Source organism: Capra hircus, chromosome 8 (assembly GCF_001704415.2).
Source record: "Capra hircus breed San Clemente chromosome 8, ASM170441v1, whole genome shotgun sequence".
NCBI classification, from domain to species: domain Eukaryota; kingdom Metazoa; phylum Chordata; class Mammalia; order Artiodactyla; family Bovidae; genus Capra; species Capra hircus.
This window is the reverse complement of record NC_030815.1, coordinates 101621095-101646419: the sequence shown is the minus strand read 5'-3', so window position 1 is coordinate 101646419 and position 25325 is coordinate 101621095. Positions and strand designations below refer to the sequence as shown.

General features: G+C 37.1%; 1 protein-coding gene across 2 annotated transcripts in view; it reads right to left on the bottom strand.

Moving 5' to 3' along the window:
* KIAA1958 (KIAA1958 ortholog) overlaps nucleotides 1–25325 on the bottom strand; it is a 136612-nt gene that overhangs the window by 17462 nt on the left and 93825 nt on the right. Inside the window, exons 3-4 of one of the 2 annotated variants that reach the window (XM_018052605.1) lie at nucleotides 22762–22845; nucleotides 3912–4084 (exon numbers count right to left, since the gene is read on the bottom strand). In XM_018052605.1, the coding sequence (XP_017908094.1) occupies nucleotides 3912–4084; nucleotides 22762–22845 (257 nt within the window). The remainder of the gene's footprint in view (nucleotides 1–3911; nucleotides 4085–22761; nucleotides 22846–25325) is intronic. The other variant, XM_018052604.1, reaches the window with a different exon arrangement.

The window sequence follows — 25325 nt, the reverse complement described above, 5'->3', positions numbered from 1 at the left end:
TAATGTTTTCACTTCCTTGAGATAAAGGACTGTATGCTAGTTCATGTTTTGATAATAGCCATCCTAACAGATGTGAGGTGATAGCTCATTGTGGTTTTGAGTTGCATTTCCCCGATGATTAGTGATATCCTACCTTTTCATGTAGCTGGGTCTTGCTTTTAAGATTTGCTGGGTGGGATCAGAGCAGAGCTCAATCCATGGCTAATTCTTCCCCACATGTGATGCAAGACCTTTCTGAATACTCTATCGCGTGAATCCTGAGGTTTCTCCAGTATGGTTGGTGGGGAAAGGCACTATCTCCAGCTCGGTGGAGCTCCAGGCACTAACACCTTTCATTCTTCTAGGTGATGTTTTGCCCTCCTCTGGCAGTTCCCTCACATGCAGATATTGATCAGTATTTAGCTCAATATTTGAGATGGAATATGTTCAGTTCTCTCAGGTTTTCTTTCTGGGTAACTCCACTTTCAAATATTCTGTCATGACAGTCCTAGTCACCTGGGTCTCTCTGGACCCTTAGCTCCATTTCCTCAACTCAGCAAGTGTGCTGGGCTCTGCCTGCATGCCCTCTCCCTGCACCACAGCCCTGCAGACTCTCTCAAGGCAGCAAGGTGGGACACACCTAAGGCTCACCTTGTTTCCCATCTCTCAGACATCACGGCCCTGTGTGTGTTATGTAGTAACTTGCATATTAGTTATATCATTTGTCTGCTTTTTCGGTTGTTTTTGGCAGGAGAGCAATCTCCTCCAACTTGGTTGGAAGTGAAAGATTTAACTAATTTTTCTCCTGCGTATGGGTTACATGTTTCCACTTCCTATGAATAGCAACTTCTGATTAGATGCTAGAAGCTATGGATTTTACATTTAATTCTGGATTTGTTCCATCTTTTCAATGAATGTTGTAATTTCTTTTTAGTTGTTCTCATGTCCCCATCCTCCCTGAGTTCTGATTTCTGTCTCCCCTCAACTCAGCAAGACTGCCAGGCTCAGTCTGGGTTCCCCCTCTCTTCCCTGCAGTTTAGATATTGTCTCCAGGCAGAAAGCCTGACAGGTGGTGGCACTCATCTTAGGGATCAAGTCTGTGTTGCCTGTTCTGTCGGAAGACTTATTTCAAACATTTTGCTCAGTTTTCTGGTTGCTGCGGAGGGTAATTCTGGACCCTTCTATTCCCTTACCATCACAGGTGGAAATGAGCTGCTGGGTCATTTTGATTAGTGTGGTGTTGCTTGTTCATTTTTATAATTCTTTTCAGTCTTTCCACAAACATTACATACATACTTAGCCTATAATCTACTATCTGAAGTTCCTGCTGTCTAAATCCGTTTTCTGTTTCTAATTATTCTCATTCATGGTGGTTTATTTCCTTAAGTGGCACATGATTTTTTTTATGAGCACATATTTACTTGATCTTTATTAACTTGTGAAAAATTTACACCTACATGTTGGATGTTTCCCTTCAAAGATTATTAGCATATGACTCTGCAAGGAGCTAGGGTATGCTATTGACTTAGAACTTCTTTAGACCCGTTCAGGGTCTTCTCAATAAAGGGTTCTTCAGTTTGGCTCCTAGTCGTTTCCCTTCCTCAATGGATGCTATTAACATAAGCCCTGAGGCGAGAGCCTGATTTTCATATGTGCCTACTGCTCACACCACTTGTTTCAGCCCTTGGATGACTCCATTTGTTTTTGCAAAGGTCCCTCACAGTATCTAGGGCACCATGCTTCCAGAAGTAGAAACTTGGATTTCCTATTTCATCTCTTGTTGGTACCCTAAACACAGGCTTCAACTTTGACTTCTATTTGCAACACCTCTGAATTTAGACTTCCAGCTTTAATATTTCCCCCATGTTTTAAACTCATGTTCCCAAATGCTTATTTGACATATACATCTGGTAGATGTATCTATTATTCGTTTATACTCAACAGATCCAAATCAAAGTACATATTTCTCTTTTCTTTGTCTTAAAAAATATGTTAATTTAATATAATTTTAGACTTACAAGAATAGTAGAGAGAATCCCCAACTAATCTTCACTGAGCTTCTCCTAATGTTAATATCTTTCAGAACAGTTATTGAAACCAGGAAATTAACATTGTTGCAATGCTGTTAGCTAAACTTCAGACTTTACTCATATTTCCCCATTTTTCCAGTAAAATTTTCTTCCTGTACCAATATAGTCCCACATTTCATTTAGTTGTCCTGTCTCCTTCAGTTCAGCTCAGTCGCTCAGTCATGTCCGACTCTGCGACGGCATGGACTGCAGCACGCCTTAGTTTCCTCCAAACTGTGACCATTTCTCTCTCTTAATATCTTCTGTGACCTTGATACATTCTTTGATACATTTGGAGAGTACCAGTTAAGCAATCTGTAGAATTTTCCTCAATTTGGATTTGTCTGCTTTTTTATCATGAGTACACTGAGGTTACGAATTTTTAAGAAAAAAATCCCATAACATGCAGTGTGTTGTCCTAAGCACATGGGAAATATTAATCTTGATCACTATTAAAGTGGCATCTGCCAGGGTTCTCCTCTGAATAGTTACTATTTCTCTCTAGTACATATTTAAGAGGGTCTTACGTTGATGCAACACAAAAATCCTGTTTATCCTTACACTTTCACCACTAATCTTGCCATTACCAGTGGATCTTGCCTGAAGCAATTATCATTGTGGTGCTCTATGGTGATTTTATACCTCTCTTGTTCTACATTTTTAAAAATTAATTAATTTATTTATTTTAATTGGAGGCTAATTATTTTACAATATTGTGGTGGGTTTTGCCATACAGTGACATGAATCAGCCACAGGTTTACATGTGTCCCCCATAGCGAGCCCCGTCCACCACCCTCCCCATCCGATCCCTCTGGTTTGTCCCAGTGCACCAGCTTTGAGTGCCCTGTTTCATGCATCAAACTTGGACTTGCGATCTATTTCACATATGGTAATAGACATGTTTTGATGTTATTCTCGCAAATCATTCTACCCTTGCCTTCTCCCACAAAGTCCAAAAGTCTGTTCTTTATATCTATGTCTCTCATGCTGTCTCGCGTAATGGGTCATCATTACCATCTTTCTAAATTTCATATATGTGCGTTAATATACTGTATTGGTATTTTTCTTTCTGACATCTGTCTCTACACGTCCTAGAATTTTCCCTTCCGTTAACAAATGTCAAACATTTCAAGTTAGAAGAGATTTTAAGAGCTTGTTTTACAACTGGGAAAATTAAGAATCTACCAGATACATTTTTGCTCATCACTTCCAGTTAATTGCTCTAAAATGTTACATTTCTTACATTGCTTCCTATTCAAAAAAAATTCAGTGTTTCCCTTTCACCTGACCCTTAAGACATTTGCAGATCCTATGGTCAGTGTTCTCCCAATTATGACAGTCCCTTCCTTGCTGCTCCTGTAATCATCTTTCAAATAAAATCTCTCCTTATAAAGAAACACAGGAAAAAACTTTAGTGGCCAATATTCACAAGGTTTTGGCTTGGCATTTAAGGGTTATCAGAATCTACCTTTATAGTTCATTGTTCCCATACACAAAGCCTCTGCTGCAGGCAGGTAAATATGTCCCTCTGAATTTTACTCTTTCTTACACGATTCATCTAGAAGACTCATGTCTTTATCCAATTCTCTTGAAACTCTACCTCTCTCTCAAAATACAAAATTAAGTTTAAGTATCAATTCCTTTGTCAGTCTCAACAAAGTCAAATTAATTTACCCATCTGGATTTTTTGGCATTTAAATTCTGCTTTGCACTGTGGATATTTTTCTATTTTAGGGTCTTTTCAAAGTTTCCCCAGACAGAAAGCACCTGTTCCATGTTCCCCACAATGCTTAGCACCCTGCCTGACACAGGCAAGCACAGTAAAGCTGGCTGTAAGAAGAAGTAAAGTCAAGAATTTCTTACCTTGGTGATGTCTGTGTGATCTTTAAGCCCATTGGTCATGCACCAATATCGCCACACATTCAGGGCATACCGCGTGGCTTTGGTCGTGTTTGGGCTTACTGCACTGGTACATAGGTCATTCAAGTCATCATTAATATTAAATACAGGAAATTTGTTGAGCTTAGTAGAATAGGCTAGAAAGAAAAACAATAAAAGGCATTAAAATAATTTGCCATTCCCATCTTTGGAGAATTAAATCTTTGGATCATGTTAAATAACAGAAAACTTCTAAGAGACAACCCTTTAAGAAACGAAAGTTTCTATCAAGTATATCTATATTAGAATATAGTATGAAACAGTATTTCTAGCTTTAAATCATGCAGTATCCTTGGATTTAATCCCCCATATATACTAACTGATGCACTAACGCAGGCATTTCAGTAACAGTTGTGGAAATATCAATGAGGAGAAACAAAGAATGATTCCAAAATTTTCACTGAAAAAATAGCATTTCAACTAGAAAGAAGGGAAAGAAAAGGGATGACAAGTTATACATTCTTTCTCTTTACCTTAAGCACATGAAGAACTGTTATTTTTCCGTAATAGTCTCAAAAGTGTTATGTGTCATTCTGGGCAGCTTCAAATTAAATGGTATTAGCATATTTCTTTATTTCTTTTCACAAACTGATAAAGAGAGAGATTTCAACCCTGACTCCACAACCCATCTGCTAGCTTAGAATCTGAATGGAAGGTAAAGTAGAATATTAGGGAAAGAGAAGGGGTACACCAGTTAGGTTCACTTCTGAGAGTGAATAGACTGTAAATTATAACTGCTAAATGATTGTAGATGAAGACTCCTCTTTTTCAATGTGTCCACTGGTTGCCAAGGAGACAGCTAAATCTACAACCATTAGCTGGCCTTTCTTCACACTCTGTGATCTACTAAAGCTGGGTTTAAACTGTTCAAATTGTTGTCTTTCGATAGAAAAAAAAGTCAAGGTAAAAACCACTGCGAAGTTACAACAATGCCAACTTGTACTCTAACCAGTGATTCTGACCCACTTTGGAATGTTTCTGTATTCAAACCAGGCTCAAAAAGGCTGAGAAATAGCAAAACCCAAAGCTAACACATTACCAAGGTGATCTGCAAAGTGCTTGTATCTGACTCACCTCACCTGTCTCTGCTCCCAGTGAGGAACCCAAACCACCAGCCTCCTGTTTTTCAGAATCCACCTGTGCCCAGGACACCACGTCACACCCTCCCCACACCCTGAGAAATCTCACTCAGGTCTTTGTGTCAATCAAATAGCATGTTTTTTCAATTCCAGTTGCAAACTCGTTCCCCATATAATCCAACTCCCTTATCCTGGCTTTTGGTATGAGCCCCACATTTGCTTTCTTATTCCTTAGAACTAATAATCTAATTGTGCCCGGAAGATCTCTTCAGTTGGTCTATATGCTCCTTAAGACTGTGTCTTCACCCTTTAAGTTGGCTTTGTATTGCTGAACACACAATCTGCTTTAATAAATGCTTAAAGTAAGACAGAAACAACGCTAGAAATGCTTTCCAAAGCAGCTGAGACATGCAGGCATATTCCTCTCACCACCCTCCTAAACCAACATATAGCTTGTATTATTTCTGGGACTTGCTTGATATTAATCAAAGAATTCTAGTATAAAATGTACTATTATGCCCAGCACTAATTAAATGCTCACTATATGCTAAGGATCATATAAATTATCTGCGTCTCTAAGCAATCCTACTGTTATGCCTATTTTACAGGTAAGGAATCTGAACCTCATACACTTAGTAAGTTCATACATCATTAATCCAGTATTTACTGAGGTACTCTCTCTGTACCAGGCACTGTGCTGTCCCAAGTCATGGAGTTGGAAAATATTAGAGCCAACTCCTGGTTTGCTCCTGGGTCCTGCAGACTGCACTCTGGTCACTACACCAAAGGAATCAGGTACTACAGGGATACAGCGCTTAGTAAGGAACACAATTTAGGTACTAGCCATTTGTGCTTCTGAAAAACATCCTTGCCTCCCAAATTTACTCAGATTAACCTTCATAAGTCTGATTTAAATAACCACTATAGTTTCACTATAGCTTTTCTGAACAACAATACAAAAATGACTTATTTGCAACACAGCCTAGTCCCTATCACTTTAATATGCATAGGAGTAGAAAAGAGTACATCATAAGACAGGATGCCTAAGTTTAATTATTACATTAAACAATTATAAGGGCTTAAATAATTTAATTTTCTATCACAGAAACAGAGTCTGTACACTGAAAATGGAAACCAAGTCCTCATATACAAAGAAACAGGGAAAGAATGCTTGTATACTTACATAATGGGAAAAGAAATTCGTGAAAATAAAACAGCATACATGGTTCCTTCATGACTGTATTTAAGGATTAAATTTTGTCTCTTTAACTGCTTTTTAAAAATTCTGAGTATAAGTTGTAGTGTTGTGGAGCTGGGGACATTTTTAGGAGAGCATCCTCATGGAGAAACAAACGAAAGAAAGAACTTACAGCTGAATACTGGGAAAAGAAGGGACTACTAAAGAAGTCTCTGAATGATTTCCCACTAGAGAACAGGCAAACTCTGAGCTCAGAGTTAGGAGGGGCTGTGGGAGTAGAGCCTAAGGATGGCCGGATCTGAATGATTATCCTACTTTCTCTACACAGCTCCCATCATTTACAGCAGCGTGTACAGTGAGTGGGTCTGCAGTGGATGGCTACTACCCCCAAGGTCAGAGAGAAAAGGGGGCACTGCCTAAGGTAACTCCAGGCAGCCCCATTGGATAGAGAGGGGAAAACAGGAAAGCAGCTATAAAAAGTAAGAAACCCCCAATGTACTCCATCTCTCAGGTAGCACCTCTGCTGTGTCTACACTGGAGAGGGTTCCTGGCTTCCCAGCCTATCTTCTATTTTATACTGTGCAGGGAAGCTTCTTCATGAACACTTCTTTGTCCAGCATTACAGCTGGGTGAAGTCCACCTGCAGAACCCTGTGCTCAGCTATTACCCACAAAAGTGAGCTCTGCCCAGGTTCAAACAGGACCCTTGAACATGGTCTAAGGAAATCCCTATAAGCTATCAATAATGTTAAACCCAGACTTTCATTTTAAAATGTCAGCATACAAACAAGCATCACCTGGCAACTGGGTAAAACTTAAAAGCATGGAAGTTACCAAGTTATACAAGCAGAGCAACTAATTTCATATTCCCTATCCTCTACCTGAAAACAGACAATTCAGAAAACCAGAAAAAAAAAAAAAGAATTTAAAAGATCAATACATAGGTTTCAGAAGATAATGCATACGTAAAACAAGAACAGCTTTTATTGTAAAAGGAAAAGAGAACCAAGGAGAGAAGGGGGTGGGTGGGAAGAACTGGGAGGTTGGGATTGACATACATACATTATTGACACTAGTATAAAATAACTAATGAGAACATACTGTATAACACAGGGACCTCTAATGAATGCTCTGTGGTGACCTAAATGGGAAGGAAATCCAAAACAGAGGGGATATATGTACATGTACAGCTGATTCACTTTGCTGTACAGCAGAAACTAACACAACACTGGAAAGCAACTATACTCTAATGAAAATTAATTTTTAAAAAAAAAAGGAAAAGAGAAGAACAAGAAAGATCCTGGAAAGTTTAAATGATGGAAAAAACACATTTTAAAAATTCTCCAAAGAGCCGAGTATTAGAATGAATATGGCTAAAGGACAAATTAGTTACTAGGAAGGAATTTTCCCTGAAGGGCAGGCAAAGTAATAAAAAACTGATGAGAGTGAAGTTAAGAGGCACACAAGACAGGCTAACGAAACTAAAAACCCATCTTATAAGAATTTAAAATAAAAAGTTAGAGAATAGGATAAAATAATCCAAGATATATGAAAACTCCATTGATCAAAGAAAGATTTTAATCCTTAGAGTGTTTAGGTCCATGAACTGTCAAACACACACACTGGAAAGACACATACGTAAACATATCTTGGTGAAATCTCCAAAGCTTGAGAACAGAAAGAAAATTGTGTAATCTTTCTGGTGCAGGGGGTGTGGAAAGCCATCGCGATAGTGACAAGAATTAGATTTTTCAGCTGTGATACCAAATATGAAAATACACTGACTCAAGTCTATTCAGAGTTGTGAGGGAAAACAACCAAAATTAAGAATTCTATTAACTAACTAAAGCATCACTTGAAAAAGAAAGGTATTTTCAATCATAAAAAGAGTATCATCCAAGCACCCTTTCTTAAAAAAAAAAAGTCATGGATATTTGCAAACAAAAGAAAAACTGAATCAAAGAGAGGGAAAGATACTGGGTACAAGGTATAGCGAGTGAGAAGCAGGTAATTTACTCCTAACACCAGGTAATGTGGCAACTGAGCTCAACACAGTTGTTAAAACTGAAGAGATGGGGTGTGATGGAACAAAATCTTGAACTAAAATTCCCCATAATTTCAATAATAAGGGAAAAAGAGGAGAAGAAAGATATTAAAAAATATAATTAGGATCTCATCCTCTCTGGGAAGGATAAGGAACAAAGAAGAAAAAAAGGGAGAGATGACCAATGTGAATTAATTTTTTATATTAAAAAAATATATTTAAATCTGTTAAAAACAGAAACACATGAAAGAAATAACTATTAGAATGTATTTTCAAATAAGAGAGTAAATAAAAGGTATTAGCCAGAAAAAGTTAAACAAAAACAAAAGTCTAACTAACATCTGCAACCTATCAAGCAAAACTTGGGACAAGTTAACAACAAAAAAGGAACCAAGAAAGCAAGCATGATGTAAAGAAGACATACAGATGGCCAACAGGCACATGAAAAGATCCTCAAAATCACTTATCACTGCTGCTAAGTCATTTCAGTCGTGTCCGACTCTGTGCGACCCCATAGATGGCAGCCCACCAGGCTCCCCCGTCCCTGGGATTCTCCAGACAAGAACGCTGGAGTGGGTTGCCATTTCCTTCTCCAACGCATGAAAGTGAAAAGTGAAAGTGAAGTTGCTCAGTCTTGTCCCACTCCTAGTGACCCCATGGACTGCAGCCTTTCAGGCTCCTCCATCCATGGGGTTTTCCAGGCAAGAGTACTGGAGTGGGGTGCCATTGCCTTCTCCACACTTATCACTAGGGAAACGCAAATCAAAACCACAATGAGATATCACCTCACACCTGTCAAGAAGACAAAAAACAATAAGTGTTGGTGAGCATGTGGAGAAAAAGGAACAACTGTGCCCTGTTGGTGGGCATGAAAATTGGTGCAGCCACTATGGAAAAGCACACTTGTTCTTTTAGACATAAAGCTTATTCCACACTTACCAGACTACAGTATAGCATAAACATAACTATATGCACTGAGAAACCAAAACTCTAATAAAATTTATCCAGGAGAGTAAATAATGCTTAAAAAAGGAAGGCAATTATCGCGTTCACATTTTTAGATCATTATAAATTTCAATAAAGTAAAAAACATTCAGTCTGAAAATGTTTGCCACCAAATTCAATATTTTTTTAAACATTACCTTTTTAGAATAGTACCAACAGTAAATATTTTATACATATTAGTTATTTTTAGTAATTTGAAACCTTCTTAGAAAAGCTTATCATTAATTTAAAATAGATGAATAAAACTTTTAAAAAGAAAACGTTTTCTGACTTGTAGGGTAAATATTCCTCAACTTAAATTCTAATATTTTTCCCCTACTGGGAAAATAAAATTTGTTACATTTTAAATGTTTAACTTGTAAACACATTTAAAGATGAATCCTTTGTGTCTAGAATTCTAAAAACACAAACTTAGTTATAACCATTTATAAAGTAGTTTCCAATACAATTTAAAGTATTATAATACAAAAATACAGTATTTCTATTTGGAATATTCAGCTTACTATGAATAAATACTTTGGGAGACTATCCACAGATATGGAAGAAATTTATTTGCACCTTTGCAAAATAATGAACTGTGAGAGAGAACACTATTTTCTGGGGGTTTCTTTATTAAATAATTTTAGTGACACAACAAGGATATCTGAAACTGATAACTGTAATCACTTTGAACAACCATTCCTATTCCAAAGAACATTGTCAAATGTGCTGAATGCAACCGATCACACACAGAGAACTGTATCTGAACAGAAAAATTTTCCTACAAATGAGGAAGTCTAGAACCTGACATCTACTTAGCTTGGTATGACTTCACACAACTGGCTGACACAGCTCCACAGATGGACAGAAAGACAAAGTTTGCAGTAGAGACTTCTGCTCCACCAACAGGACTGTTAGGCCTGGGGCTCCAGGAAGCATATGATTAATTAGCTATAAATGCCTTCCAAAAGGGTCTTTCCTACTTAGGAGCTTTGTCTGAGCACTCACATGTAGAAACGCTCCTCCTTGCGTGACTTCCCCTCCTCAGTGGTTAGAAAACAACTGATGCAGAATGCTTTGCTCGGTCTGCGCTGACTATAACCCGGGCTAATGCATGGTGACCAGGACAATTTTTTAAAAAATGTGGTTTAACTTGCCTTTTAAACTATTTGTTGTAGCTATAAAAATCAGCCAGCTTTGCACAAAACCATTGAGTAAATGAATGAAGACTAGTCATACCCAACCACAGATAAAACACTATGATTAAAGCACGCTCTCATTATAGAGACATCACTGATGTTCATTAACTGATTTTATTGGATTTTTTTATTTCTATAAGTTTTAGGCTGTACCAACAAATACTGAAAACAATAGAAAGTCACACTACATTAGAGATAACCATTATCACATAACAGAATAAGCCACTGGGACATAAAACTGTAATTTTATTTAGAGCACAGGTACACAGACAAATATGAAGCAAAAACTGAACTGATAAAGATGAAAACATCTTGGTGTTAAAGATCAGTGAGCAGCAAGACAAAAATGAAACCAACAGTATATTCTTAATAACAAAAAATTCTCCTGTATTATTACAAATATCGAAAGGCAGAGGATTAATTAACCAAGGGTATCACAGTTACACATTTTAAATATTAACAGAAATTTCCCTCTTCCTCAACTCACCTTTCTCTTCCTTCTTTCATACATTATAATTGTAGCAGCTTAAAAAGATAATTTTAAGTATGGTTTGAGTGAACAGGCACACATATGTTTTTTTCATGTAAATCAATTAATAGCTAAGTGGCCAGAAAATATATATTCAAATTGACAATCCATCAAAAGGGGGGAAATAAATCCATCTTCAAAGAACAGTATTGTATTTTTTTCATATGACTTTTCTAAGTATTAACTGTGGTGATTACATTTCTAAACAGATGCTTAGTGTTAAATTATACCAAATTGTTATATCTATCTTTTTATTTCCAATTAACTTTTAAGTGGTAGAATAAAAAGAATCTTAAAGTCATTCTTACAAGAAAGATGGAAGAACTTAAGTTGTATACAGCATTCATTTTATGAAGTCATCACGTTCTTTACATTAACAGATAAATGAGTTTCTATAAGAGATTCTACTGAACCCAAAATGTTTCTAGTCATTATCTAACAGGCCTACGGGGTTATAAGCTACATTTACAGGTTACAACAAAAAATGTCCAAACTATGAGGCTAATCTGGCAAATCTATGTCTAACTTTAGCAATGAAATAAAGTTTAAAGTCATGGTGAGAACAAACTCTATAAATTAGAAACCCAATAAATATATATGTATTATTTGATTAAAAAGTTGCCCTAGGCATAAAGGCCTCAGGACAGACATACAAAATGTACAAAAGACCCAAAGAGGGCAAATAAACCCAAGAGCAGGATTCAATAAAGGTATCCATAGCTATCTAATAGAAACTATTAGTCATCGTTTCAGGACATATTATGCCAGAATCTTTGGTGTTCATATAAACAGAATTCTAAGTACAAAGATCTCGCCTGAAAACTCCAGATGCAAGAAACAAGAAATATTTTTGTGTCATTGGACAAGGGCATAATTTCTTTAGAACATACATAATTGAATTTCCTTTATTTCTTTGTCACCTCCATTGAGTGACAAATGTTTAAAGCATATTCTGGAGAAAAGGCTCAACATAAAATACACCTTTCTTTTTCTATAAGCAAAGAAGTGGCAGGGGCCTTGATGAATTCATTTTAATATTCTTATAATTAAATCAGCAATTTCAGAAGCAACGTTTCCATATACAGTATTGCCTGTCACCAACAGTCACACAGAAAGCATCAGTGTAACTCAGAAGACTGTCCCTTTATTATAAGAATATTATAAGTATAAACCCACTGAACAGACAGAAGGAAATCCTGCACTTGAAGTGAGTTTTGCAAAGTTGGTGTGAAAAGGTTCTTTAAGAAGAGCCTTTTTTCTTAACATTTTATGATATTTCCCTTCCATTTTAAGTGAAAGTCACTCAGTCATGTCCAACTCTTTGCAACCCCATGGACTATACAGTCCAGGGAATTCTCCAGGCCAGAATACTGGAGTGGGTAGCCTTTCTCTGCTCCAGGGAATCTTCCCAACCCAGAGATCGAACCCAGGTCTCCTGCACTGCAACTGGATTCTTTACCAGCTGAGCCACAAGGGAAGCCTAATAATGTATTAAATACGTATGTAATTTACCCCCATTAAATTTTAATAAAGTAAAATTAACCCACTGAAATAATGTTCTAATGTCACAGTAAGTTGGGAATTGTTGAGGCAAGTCACAAATATCAGGAAGCAAACTAAAGACAGGTGGGCATGAAAGAATTCTGATGGTCATAAGGCAACCAGGTATGTTAAGCCTAGGCAGATGCTGAATATAAAAGTTAACATTTGGAACTCCGGGGTTTTCATGTTGTTGTTTAGTTGCTAAGTCATGTCTGACTCTTGTGACCCCTTGGACTGTAGTCTGCCAGGCTCCTCTGTCCATGGGATTTCCTAGGCAAGCCTACTGGAGTGGGTGGCCATTTCTTCCTCCAGATCTTCCCAACCCGGGGATCAAACCCGCGTCTTCTGCATTTGCAGGTGGATTCTTTACCACCTAGCCACCTGGGAAGCTGGGCTTTTCATGGTCCCTTATAAACAAAATGAAAATACTAAATACTCTTATTAAATGAAATTCAAACAATATGGCATGATAACCAACAAAGATAATGTATGTGCCACCACAGTCTTCTGTTATTATATTCTTCAACCTAAAATACCTAGATCAAGGGAAATTATGCTGCTACACTGACATTCTATGGAATTTCTCAAGTATCGGGGGGGGAAAATTTAAGGTGGGGGGTACTAGGAAAGTTCAGAATTCTTGCTTTCTCTTTTTACAAATGTTTCCCTTTCAAAGAGTTGGGGAAAGTGCAGAAGGAAAGCTGACCTGGAATTATAAACATGAAGCAAGATTTTGACGTTGGCATCACCTGACAACTACAACATTTCCTTCTGTAGAGGCCACTAAGTGCTGGCTCAAAATTAAACAGCTAAGTACCTATTTTCACAAGTCACACATACAAATGTTGACCGGCACAGCCTCTTCGCACAGTTTTTCAGTTTAACTACAATAAGTGATAGCAGCAATGGTGAACAATTCCACATCAACACCACAAACACACATATGAAAGAGCACCTACAACCACATGCAAAATCTCAACAATGACATCACGGAATATACACAATGCATAGACACTGTAATGGTTTTTGGCAAGATGGTGTGTTTTGTTTTTTTTTTTTGTAACAAATACTTTATAAAACAAAAATTCTTTTGTTATAAATGCTATTTAAAAAGTTGTAATATAATGAATCGTAGATATAAAAGTTCAGTTAATCTGAGTGGATTAATGCTAAAGTGAAACTGCTACTTCATCCAGCATAATCAATTATAAATTAATTTCTAGTGGAAGTATGCTAAGGTATTTGATTTATAAAATTTAAGAATCACAGAAAGTAAACAGGCATAAAAATCACTTAAATACAGTATGCACAAATACTGTTAGGATTCTATATTGCTGATTCTTCCTAATTCTACTTACCACAAATAAATAAACTATGCCAAAGCATTTTCAAAGCTCCTTAAAATGAGTATAATGATGGAAAAATGTCTAATTCCAGTGTAATACAAAGAACATTAGAACCCTAGAAAAATCCAACTCTGCATTCAAAAGACAAATAATTTCACTGTACCTTTTAACATCTTAGAATTTCATCTTTCACCATCAACTATGATCTGGTAAATATAACTTACAAAATAAAAATTTGTGAGATTTAAAGTATACTTGTTTGAATTCTTGTTTAGAAGAGTAATCTGGATAATACTGAAATTTACAAATAGTTTGTATTTGTATATCTTCCTGCTGTAGGCTTTTATTAGTTCCCATTTTCTTTCCCCTTTCTATGTCTAAATACACTTCACAAAATCCTAGTTATGTTGATAAAAATTTAATCGTTTTGATTCAAGATGTCCCAAACCTCTAAGATGATTTTACCCACAAACTAACAACTTTCCATAGACTAAAAAAGGGCAGAGTACATTCAAAACCAATAATACAGATGCTATATATCTGGATACTCAAAAGAATACCACTTTACATAAAAAGTTACTTTTTTAAGTTCATAATCTATGACTGGAATTCACATATTTGAAAACTGTAGTTTGTTTTTCCTCTAGAGATGAAAACTGAATATAAATGGGGTAGGCTGAAAGATGTTAAAGTAAAAGATGACTGATTCTATTTAAGGATTATCCCATCAAATCTCAAAAGAAGTTGCTGTAATCCAGGTATAACATTACACGATGAAATGTAAAAGTTCACATGCAAAATAGCCTATCTGGAAACTGGCAGTTTGAATCTATTTCTTAATAGAAACTTGAGAGCTTAAAAAACTATTACAATTTTCAAAACAAGAAAAGGATACCCCTTCTTACTCCGTGGGAATGTAGGGTTGTTCTTCTTCTCTGAGCCCTATCTACAGACTGGAAGTCAGGGTGTCTGGATTATACTTTGGCTCTGATTCTAACAAAGTGTGTACACCTGGGTATTCATCTCATCTCTCTGGGGCTGTCTCTCTCTCCTATAAAACAAGAGGGATGGATTAGATGAGATGTTTCTAATCTTGTTTTCCAGCCTGGCACACAAGAAGGATATGTAATAGAGGTAGTTCATCAGTCTAGTGAGTCTCCAACTAAGAAGTTAGGAGCACAGGGAACAGGAGAATTCCTGGGAGATCTGTTTTAGAAAGTGTTCCCTATGCAATCTCCATCCATCTGTTTGCCCTCCCTGCCCCCTGCTCCTAAGAAGACATGGTGACTCTTCACAGCACTGAAAATCACCAGGCCAGATGATCTTAGGTCCTTTCCAGGTCTGCTGCTGCTGCAGCTGCTAACTTGCTTCAGTTGTGTCCAACTCTGTGCGACCCCATAGATGATGGCAGCCCTCCAGGCTCCCCTATCCCTGGGATTCTCCAGGCAAGAACACTGGAGTGGGTTGCCATTTCCTTCTCCAGTGCATGAAAGTGAAAAGTGAAAGTGAAGTCGCTCAGTCGTGTCTGACTCCTAGCGACCCCATGGACTGCAGCCTACCAGGCTCCTCTGTCCACAGGATTTGCCAGGCAAGAGTACTGGAGTGAGTTGCCATTGCCTTCTCCGTTTCTAGGTCTAGCCTCTATGATTATAATTCACTCAATAAAGATGATGGCTACTTTAATACTCTGACCTAATTAATATTCTGATCAAATTAGCACTATGACCTAATTATAGAGTCTAATTCAATAAAGCCATGGTTTACATAAAAACACAATTTCAATGTATTACAATGCTTTCTTTCAAAAACTAATGCAATCTTCAATACCAAATTATGTGTTTCCTTCAGCCTTGGCAGGCCCAATCAGTCAATTCACAAACAGGGTGGTGTAGGAGAGACTTTGATTATCTTCCTTTTCTGTCTAGAAAGTGAAGTCAGAGTTGCAGGCAGTTTAGCAAAAGCATCCCCTCTCTTCTGTTTTCGTATCATTAGAAATACATCGGCCACCATGGGACTTCTCTGGCGGTCCAGTGATTAAGACCCTGGGCTCCCAACGCCGGGGGTCTGGGTTCAATCCATGGTCAGGGAACCAGATACCTCATGCCAAACTAAGACCCAGCGCAAACCAAATAAATAGATATATTTAAAAAATTACACCTACCACCAAAGGATGATCACGTAGTACATTTCTTTATCCCAGAATGTTCCATGACAAGATCTTTTAAAATCATATTTTTATCACTTTGCCTTATGAGAAGCTATGCATTCATCACCTCAGCCAAATTCAATGGGGAGAAGAAGCAATTATTTGAATACCATGCATTAAGGGAAAAATGAAACAAAAAATGATCGAGGATGCCCTTGCCAATGATGTGTTTCTTAGTAAGTAACTACATCACATCATAGGATAGATATGGAGAGATATATAATACCTTGTATAAAGGAGTTCTATTTGAGAGAGATCTTTCACACTGATTGATAAAGAACTTGTTAATTCCTTAGTATTTATAACTACTTTTTCATGAATAAACCTTTTAAAAATACCTTACTGTAATAAATTATCATACACTCTCCCAGATTTTTCTCCCTAGGTTTAGAAATTTATTTCTGTTATCACACGGTAGAGAGTTTTTATCTATAGATGTTAAATAGTACAGCTTTATTTTGGCCAGAGGAACAAAGATCAAAACGTTCCTTTCCTGTAGATAAAGAAAACTAATCAGAAGAAAGCTGATTAAAATCAGAAATATTTGTCTCTAATACCTAAAACTGTGGAGATAGTCAAAGCAGAGAAAATTTGAGTGGTTCTAGTTGATCTCCGATACTGAGAATCACAGGATAGCATTTTCCCACAATGTGTTAGTCGCTGAGTCATATCCAACTCTGTGACCCCATGGACTGTAGCTCACCAGGCTCTCCTGTCCATGGAATTTTTCAGAAATTCCCAGAGTACTGGAGTGGGTAGCCATTCCCTTCTCCAGGGGATCTTCCCAACCTAGGGATCGAACCTGGGTCTCCTGTATTGCAGGAAGATTCTTCACCGTCTGAGCCACCAGGCTTTCTGTTAAAAACCATTCTGACTGACTAAAAAACAAAAACAAAATAATAACAAAATCCTCTGTTAAATAGTTAATTTGCTAGCACTGATTTGGAGAGAAGACTAAACTTTCTGGCAGACTGGCAATCGATATTCAGTATCTGGTGGATGACAATATCAGCTCCTGGGCTTAAGAGAGATATTCCCTCTGCCTAGAACCTTCCCCTTTTCTGTCTAAATTAGAAGAAACTCTTTAAAAATAGGATTTTTGGTTTACATGGGGTAAAAACAAAGGACAACCATTTGTTAAAAATATAATTATTTGTGCATATTCACGTTCACCAGAAGGCAAAACTAAGAGTTCTTTAAAGAATGATACAAACTTTTGCTCTCTATTCATAGCTAAGCAAAAAAAAAAAAAAAAAAGGAAAAACTTTGCTGAATGTTTCATCTCAAAAGAACCACAGTTAGAGGGGCTTATACAATTTTATGCCAACAAACAACCAGGTGAGGGCACTGCTCTCAATTGAGAGTTGAAAAAATATGGATGATTTTATTACACCAGGAATTCCATTTATAATTTATCACTTCAGAGAGTCCACAGAAGCACAGTAAATCATCTGGTGAACAGGCAGCTACAGCAGAAAAGGCCAGTGCTTAATGGTATCTGGATCTAGTTTCAGCTCCTGATGCCCTTATGTATTAAGTGATGTGGGCAACCTATTTGACTTCTCTGGATTTCCTCATTTATAAAAGAGAAACGATGATCCTCTCACAGGACAACTGCAAAAATTAAATGAATCCAGAAGCACTCAGTACCAGGGCACACTGTAAGAACGTAGTAACTGGGATAACTGGCACCCACTGACGGTCCTCTGCACACTCCTATGCAAGTGTGAGCCTCTGTGTAAACACGATGGATGGTGTAGAAATGGCTTTGTCTTATTACTGATTTTAAAACAGGCTCTACGGAAGATCCACCACAAAACACTCAAAGCAGTATTACATATTCTACAACAAACCAACACATTAAATGGCTAAATAATGGTCAGACGGTAGGAGTACAAAGTTCAAGAAACTATGTACAATAGCCCTGGCATAGAGCAGTTTGCTGGGCTCTCAAAAATGAAATCAAACTTTCGTCACAGTATCTTTTATAAACCTTTTGAAGGCAGGAACTATTTTATACATCTCTGTACCCCTCTTAGTCTCTAGACACTAGGTTTTCAAGTATTTGATGATATGACTATAAATTTTCATCTTAAAGTCATCTGATTTCACGGCACCTGGAACCTAAGCCATGTGACTTAGATAAATTAATTCAATGAAAGTATCGGCTAACCAAGGAGACCTGATCTTCACTTCGACCATTCTTCTGTAGATCAGAAGTGATTTAACATAGGGAAAAATAACTATAATAAAAATACTTCAAGTACCTGATATATTATACATCATATTCAGACCAGCCCTAACCATGGAAATAGATGGACTCTTAAGAATAAGTTCTGTTGGATAAACATCCTGAATATCTCTAACCTTTCAAGCACTATGTTTGATTAAAAAAAAAACAACAAAACTGCTACCATCTATGATGTTCAATAGCCAGTCACCCACATGAATATAGAGGAAAAACTAAACTCTGCAGCTATGTCATCCAAATGCTGACAAATGGGTTTGGCATTTTTGTTGTAGACAGAGACGAACTTCCAGGCATTGGAGGGGCACTAGAAAATGTCTTACATGACATTACACTGACCTTAAAGTGTAAACTTTGCAAACATGGTCTTATTGTTTTTGTATGAACCATAGGACTGCCTGGAAAGGCAACACGTTCAGTTATAGTGAAGGCTGCTGGACTGCTGAATTTTTGCTAAAGCACAAACACGATTTTGGCATCCACTACTGCCACAATATGGATGTACGTTTTTTGAAGTTAAAATAACAAATAATAAAATGGCATCTGGCAGTAGTATATCCTCAGTATCGTTTATACAAAAACACAAAATTTAGAGGTAGCTGCCAATAATTTTTCATAATTTAACTATCCCAAAGAGATAACATAATTCAGTGAAAATTCTACCAAGTCACTCTTCGGAAGACAGTTTTCTCAATCATGTCACAACGTTCCTATTTGGTTTAAGTTACCAAAGCAAAATATAAATAAGTAAAAAAAATGCACAATCTGCATTTTTCCAAATGAAAATGCTAGAGGGTTAAACAGGAGCTTTTCACTTTCGTACCTCAATATACACAAATAGAAATTTGAAATTTCCTAGTTCTGCTTTCTAAGAGCATACTGACTAACCTTCCCCATGACAAACCTACTTTGCTATCAAAAAACAAATTAAGAATTTTTAAAAGTATGTCAATGCAAAAACAAAATGCACAATTTACATCTTTTATGAGAGGTAACCTGTTAAAAAAATAAATTTTTTTTTAAAGATCTTCCACAGTAGGCTGTCAGGTGCACTTCTGAGCCCACTACAGAATAAGAGGAATGTTTTTTAAAAGAACAGGGAGAATGAGGCTCTGCGGTTCAAAATAAGCAGAAGAGGGGCGACTAGGGGACAGTGTGCCATCCTGAAAGACCACTCAGTCTTCCTCTTAATCAGATAGACCTGAGAGATGGGAAGACATCGTGTCCCCATCTCTGGCTCAAATCACTGGAAACTAATTACAGGCTGGAACTCAGGTAAACAGAAAAAACTCTGGAGTCAGACGACAGTACCATCTCCTTAGCATATAACCTGTTATGGATTGATCTCAAGGTAAAATGGAGATAATTAACGTTCTCTTCAAAGTTGTGGAAAGGATTAAAGATTATGTATACAGAAATAAATATGTATGTACTGAAATCTGAATATATAGTTACCAAAATAATGGGTTGGCCAAAAAGTTTGTTTGGGTTTTCTATAGGATGTTATGGGAAAACTCGAATGAACTTTCTGGCCAACACAATATTAACGGCGGTTATTTTTGGCTAGCAGATTTGTAAGTATATATTTTGTTTTCTTTATGCTTATCTGGATTTTCTAATTTTCATAAATTAGTACTGCTTCTATAAGGAGAGCATGTACGTCACTTAGCACACACATTGCTGGCACAGACACTGGCTCAAAACTAGTGGCTATCGTCATCACTAACACAAAACATCAAAGACAGGTATCTTCCAGTTTTGCTTTTGGCTGCTTCTCTATGACAGAAAAGTCATGAAATGAAGTTGATTGCTTAAGACAAAGGCCGTGGCAGACTTCCCACTCCTAAGCCAAAGGAAAGGTCACAATTTAGAGAAATGGGTTTATGTGTTTATGACTTAGTGTTGGGAAGAGCTGCCTGGTCATGGGAAAGCTCAGCTAACAGGATGACTCAGCAAAGTAAATCAAAACAAAATTTGTCCTGGTCGTATAATTAAAACATAAAATGCCATCTACCTTCCTAGCTAATGTGAATTACAAGGATGCTTTGAAGAACAAATGGTTGCCAACAGGAAGCCCAGATCCAACAAAACAATTAAGACTAGGACTTTTTTAAATGTGTTAATGATTATACAGGATAAGAACCTTGCTCATCTAAACTCTTTTATTATTGTTAAAGTATCTCAAGCAATAATTCACCACAGGCTTAAAAATAAAGACCTTGGAAAAACCACCACAAAGGGTTGCTTAATCAAAATTATAATTATTATGATTGCAGGATTATCACACATAAATGCATTTATATTTACTGTAGCAGAAACAGCACATTTTCAAGAGTGCTTTGAATTCAACTAAATTTGATAACAAAATGTTACCTAAAGTGTGTGTCAATATTCCTTTGATCTCAATGACAGAGTCAAGCAATCCCCTTGGGAAAACAGACTGAAATTCAGTCCTAATAAATAAACAAGTCGGGATTTGGGGTTCGAAGAATGTAAGTTTTTTTGTGGTCTTGACTAGTGTTTCTCGATTTTCAGTAAGACTTTTCCATTCTCTACTCTCTATGTTTGATACACAATCTAATGCTTGGGAAACATTTCAAAGCTTTGGTAGTTTTTAAAATTTCTTGTAAATCTGATAATAAAACTTCATTTACATTGATTTCTTAGAAAACAACTAAAAAATTCTATCCAGGTTCAAGAGTAATAAAAATGAGCTAGTAACAGTCTTTTTTGCCATAATATTGGACTTTGCATATTAAAAATTATATAGCTTCTAAAAAGAATGGCACCTTTATTCCCATCTTCTAACCCTCTTTGCCCCCACAACAAGTTGGCTAAACATCTAGATTTTCATAAATTGAAAAAAATGAGGCAGAGAAGTTAAAATCTAATTATGCTTTAAAAAAAAAAGCATATAAAAATCTGTCCAGTTTATATCAACATTTTCATATTCTGGACCTGACAGTTTTGTGTAAGCAGGCAAGTTAGTGTTGTCTCCTGATTAATGGAGAATTTTAAAAATTAAAGAGATACTGCCATTTATTAAATAGACTAAAAATGAGAGGTGGGGTGGGAAGGAAAAGCAAGAGTTGAGGACACAAGCATCTAGGCTGACTCTCAGTTTCCTTTCTGACAGTTTAAAAAAAACCCCAAACGAAATTCCTTCTCTAGTTTGTGTTGCCTGAGAATATGGTTTTGTAAAGTCTATAACAGTAATTACATTTCATCACCACAAGTACATTTGTTTTAAGCCTATAAATACTATGTCAGTAATACTAAACTATCTCCATTGACTTATTTGTAAAAAGAAAAATATATTATATATTTATATTTGTATAAAGTTAATACTGAGGGCAGAGGAAAGGGAACAAGAACCAGTGCTTAATCACAGTTTGTCTGGACACAATAACCAGACTGGGATCTTGCTCAAGCCACCTGGTCAAGCCGTGTCTGAGGACGAGTCATAGGAGGCAGAGACGATGAAATTGCCACTGTTGGAGTGCCCCGCCACTGACTGGGCGGCCTGCTGGCTCAGATTGTTACAGATAAGCACCAGCTGGTTGCTCTGGGCCTCGGACAAGGTGCTGCAGCTCTGATACACACTGAAGTTGGTCTTCCTGCCCGGGATGTTCCCCTTCTCGCACATGGTCTTCACCATCTTGGCCAGCTTGTTCTTGCCGAGGGCCTGGCAGTTGTACCAATGCAGAGCCGCCAAGTTCACGACTGGCTTGATGGACAAGTAGAAAGGGGCATCCTCATAGCGCATGGCAGGAGGCCGCCGCTGGGCATACTCCTTATAGTCCTGTACCGGGCAGGTCTGCGGCGCATGCTGGGTGGCATACACACGGGAGTCTGTGCCCCCTCTCTTGGTTTTGGCATTTAGGTCGCCAGCATCTTGGCCCATCCACTCCAAGTACTCCAGTCCCGTCTCTGTTACCCGGAGCCGAATGTCACCCCACTTCAAGGTAGACCCATGGAAGCCTGTGCAGTGCCCAAAAGCTTTTGTGTTGTTGAGCCAGACGAGGTTGAGCAGACCCTCAGGGTTATAGCGACTTAGCAGCCCTCTCTTTCGCAGAATGAGCTCATCAGCAAAGGTGAGCTTCATGGACTTGTGTGGCTTATTTCCTTTTCCTTTGCAGCGGAGTTCAATCTGCTTCTGTTTGAGTGCCTCTTGGGAGCGCTTGAATTCCTTATCCCTGGTGATACTGTAGCCATATCTGTGTTCTTTTAGGTACCGTTCAAGTCCACACTGGTAATTGGCCAAGCTGTTAGGTTCATACTCGGATCCATCCTTCTGCCTGGCATCCACAAAGAAAGAGGCCAGGTAGGCATCCAACTCCTTGCAAGGGATGACATAAATCTCTCTTGTTTCAGAAGGATACTTGGAGATGAGGAACTCCCGGAAATTGCGGAGCGCAGTCTGCGTGCTCCGGATGGTTTTCTCGTTCTGCTCCCTGCTGAGCTCAGCTGCTCTTTCATCCTGGTCTGCAACAAATTGGGGAGGGGAGGGATAGAGAGGGTGTTCATGAGTTCAGACAATGCACTTTCTACTCTGAAATAAAGTTTCCTTTTATAATGAAAAGGGGAAGAAGGAAACAATTTTACAGAGATCACTGATAAATGTTATTTACATACCTGTTGCATTATAATAGCCAACTTCAGTTTCACAAATGATGTACTAGACATGAGATGACTCAGTATCATCAAAACGAGCTTCTCATGTCACTGGCACATAGTTTAGTGCACGAAGATTTGTGGAAAGAGTGAAATTAGAGGTAGCCTTTGTTTTAGGGGGAAAGAAAAGAAAATAATAGAAATGTGCTATCTATCCTAATGCAGTGTGCAAGGGCCCCATGAGAGCAACATACTCATTTTGAACCACTTCATTTGTGAAACCAGAGGTTGCAGTGGTTCCATTTTACTGAATTAAAACAAAAACATTCAAATTTGTTATTCTGCATTAACTCTATAGAGATCTATATTTAATAATTACTAAGTAGATCATTTATAGCAGTTAATGTGATATTCTACAGCAATTCAGGTAAACATAGTTTATAAATATTTTGTATGTAATTACAGGGCAGATTATAAAAAGTGATAAAAAATATTCTATGTTTTGCAAAATGAAAACAGACCCACAGAGAACAAATGGGTAGTTGTCAGATGGTAAAGGGGTGGGGGGGGGCAAAATAGGTGAAGGGGAGTAAGAGGTATATATAATAACTAATTCACAAGGATGAAATACACAGCATGAGGAGTATGGCCATGAATAGTATAATAACTGTGTATAGGGACAGATGGTTACTAGATTTACTGTGGTGATCATTTCATAATGTATTCAAATGTCAAATAATTGTGTAATATACCTGAAACTAATATAATACTGTACATCAACTATATTTCAACACACAAAAAATCTGGTGTTTTGGGAAAGTAATGAGAATGAAACTTCATAGCTATAAAGATAGGACAATGAAATCTGAGTAAGGCTATTATAAACAAGATATAAGGAAGGAGGTATGTTTCCTGGATAGTTTTATTTTATTAATTTATTATTTATATTCTGCCACCTAAGACTGGAGGTACCTCTTTCCATTATGAATCACTCATGATTAAGTAATGTTGCTCTGGAATAGCAGTTCTCACACTTCAGTAAGTTTCAGAATCACTTAAGATGCTCAATCAAAATCAGATTCCTAGGTACTGGCCCAGGAATCTGCATTTAAACTGACACCTCTATGCTCAGGGTAAGGGTCAAGAGAACACACTTTGAGAAAAAAGTTAAAGTGTTTACGGCTTATGAAGGAAGCTCTACTCTGTTTTACTAGATTTTTTTAAAACAATGGTTAAATCCAATGGTATCATTGAAATAATTTCCTCTCAATAACATGTAATTTAAAATTGGGATGTTAATATTAACAATAAAAACATCTGTCAAAATTACCACAATTATGTCAGACATGGTCTGGGTGAAACTCAGAAATTCTAAAAATGAAACCATCCTAAGGATGTTGAAAGGCAAACACTGAGGTTAATTTAAAACAACATAAAAACATAATTTCTGACTCTATAAAGTATAAAATTATTTTATCCCAATTATCCTATTTAGGAAAACTTTAATTTGTAAGGCTGTTCGGTGGGAAGTCTTTGAAATAACCACAAACAATAAGAAAAATAAAATTTCTAGTAAGTTGAATTTTATTCATAAAGCACACTATTTTTATATTGTACACATTTATGAATGTCCATATTATTTTAAAATGACAGTTGTAAGGTATAACCGCTAAAGTCCTTGTAACTTTATAAAATGAAAAAAAAATCACTAAACTAGCTAATTAGATATTTTTATAGGCATATTTTTTAGTTACTTCCAAAATTCCAATACACAACAGTGTATTTTACGCTTCATTAGGCTTAACTTTCGGCTGTGCTATCTTCTTCCAGTTGAAACTGTTTCTGGATCAACAATAAAAATGTGTATCTTTCCATTAGGAAGGTGAAGCCACCTTAACCTTTTACCACGCTGACTTCCCTGTTTACATGCAAAGCCAAAGTGGTCAGCACATCTGTTCATTGTGGCTACTTGTTCAAACATTTATCACAAGTTTTCAAACTTTAAACAAAGACTTTTTCAGAAATAAGCATTCACAGACAACTTTAGGGGAAACATTTCCAGTTCGTCAACTTTCACATGAAATCTTCTCTAAAACTTATTTTTCTCAGATGAAGATCGAGTTTTCCATCTCAAACCTATTGTGTTATGTACTCTGGGGATATCAAAGGCTCTGAGAAGCCAAATAAAATTTAACTTTAGTTTAAGGCAGGTACTAACATATTTTCCCCTAGACAGCCATGTAGCTGTTAATTAACAGAGGCGATCAAGGTTGTAGAGAAGGCAACGGTCAGCATAACCTTTCTCCCTTAGGGATCTCTTGATTGCATTATAGGAGTGGGAGCTGCGTAGC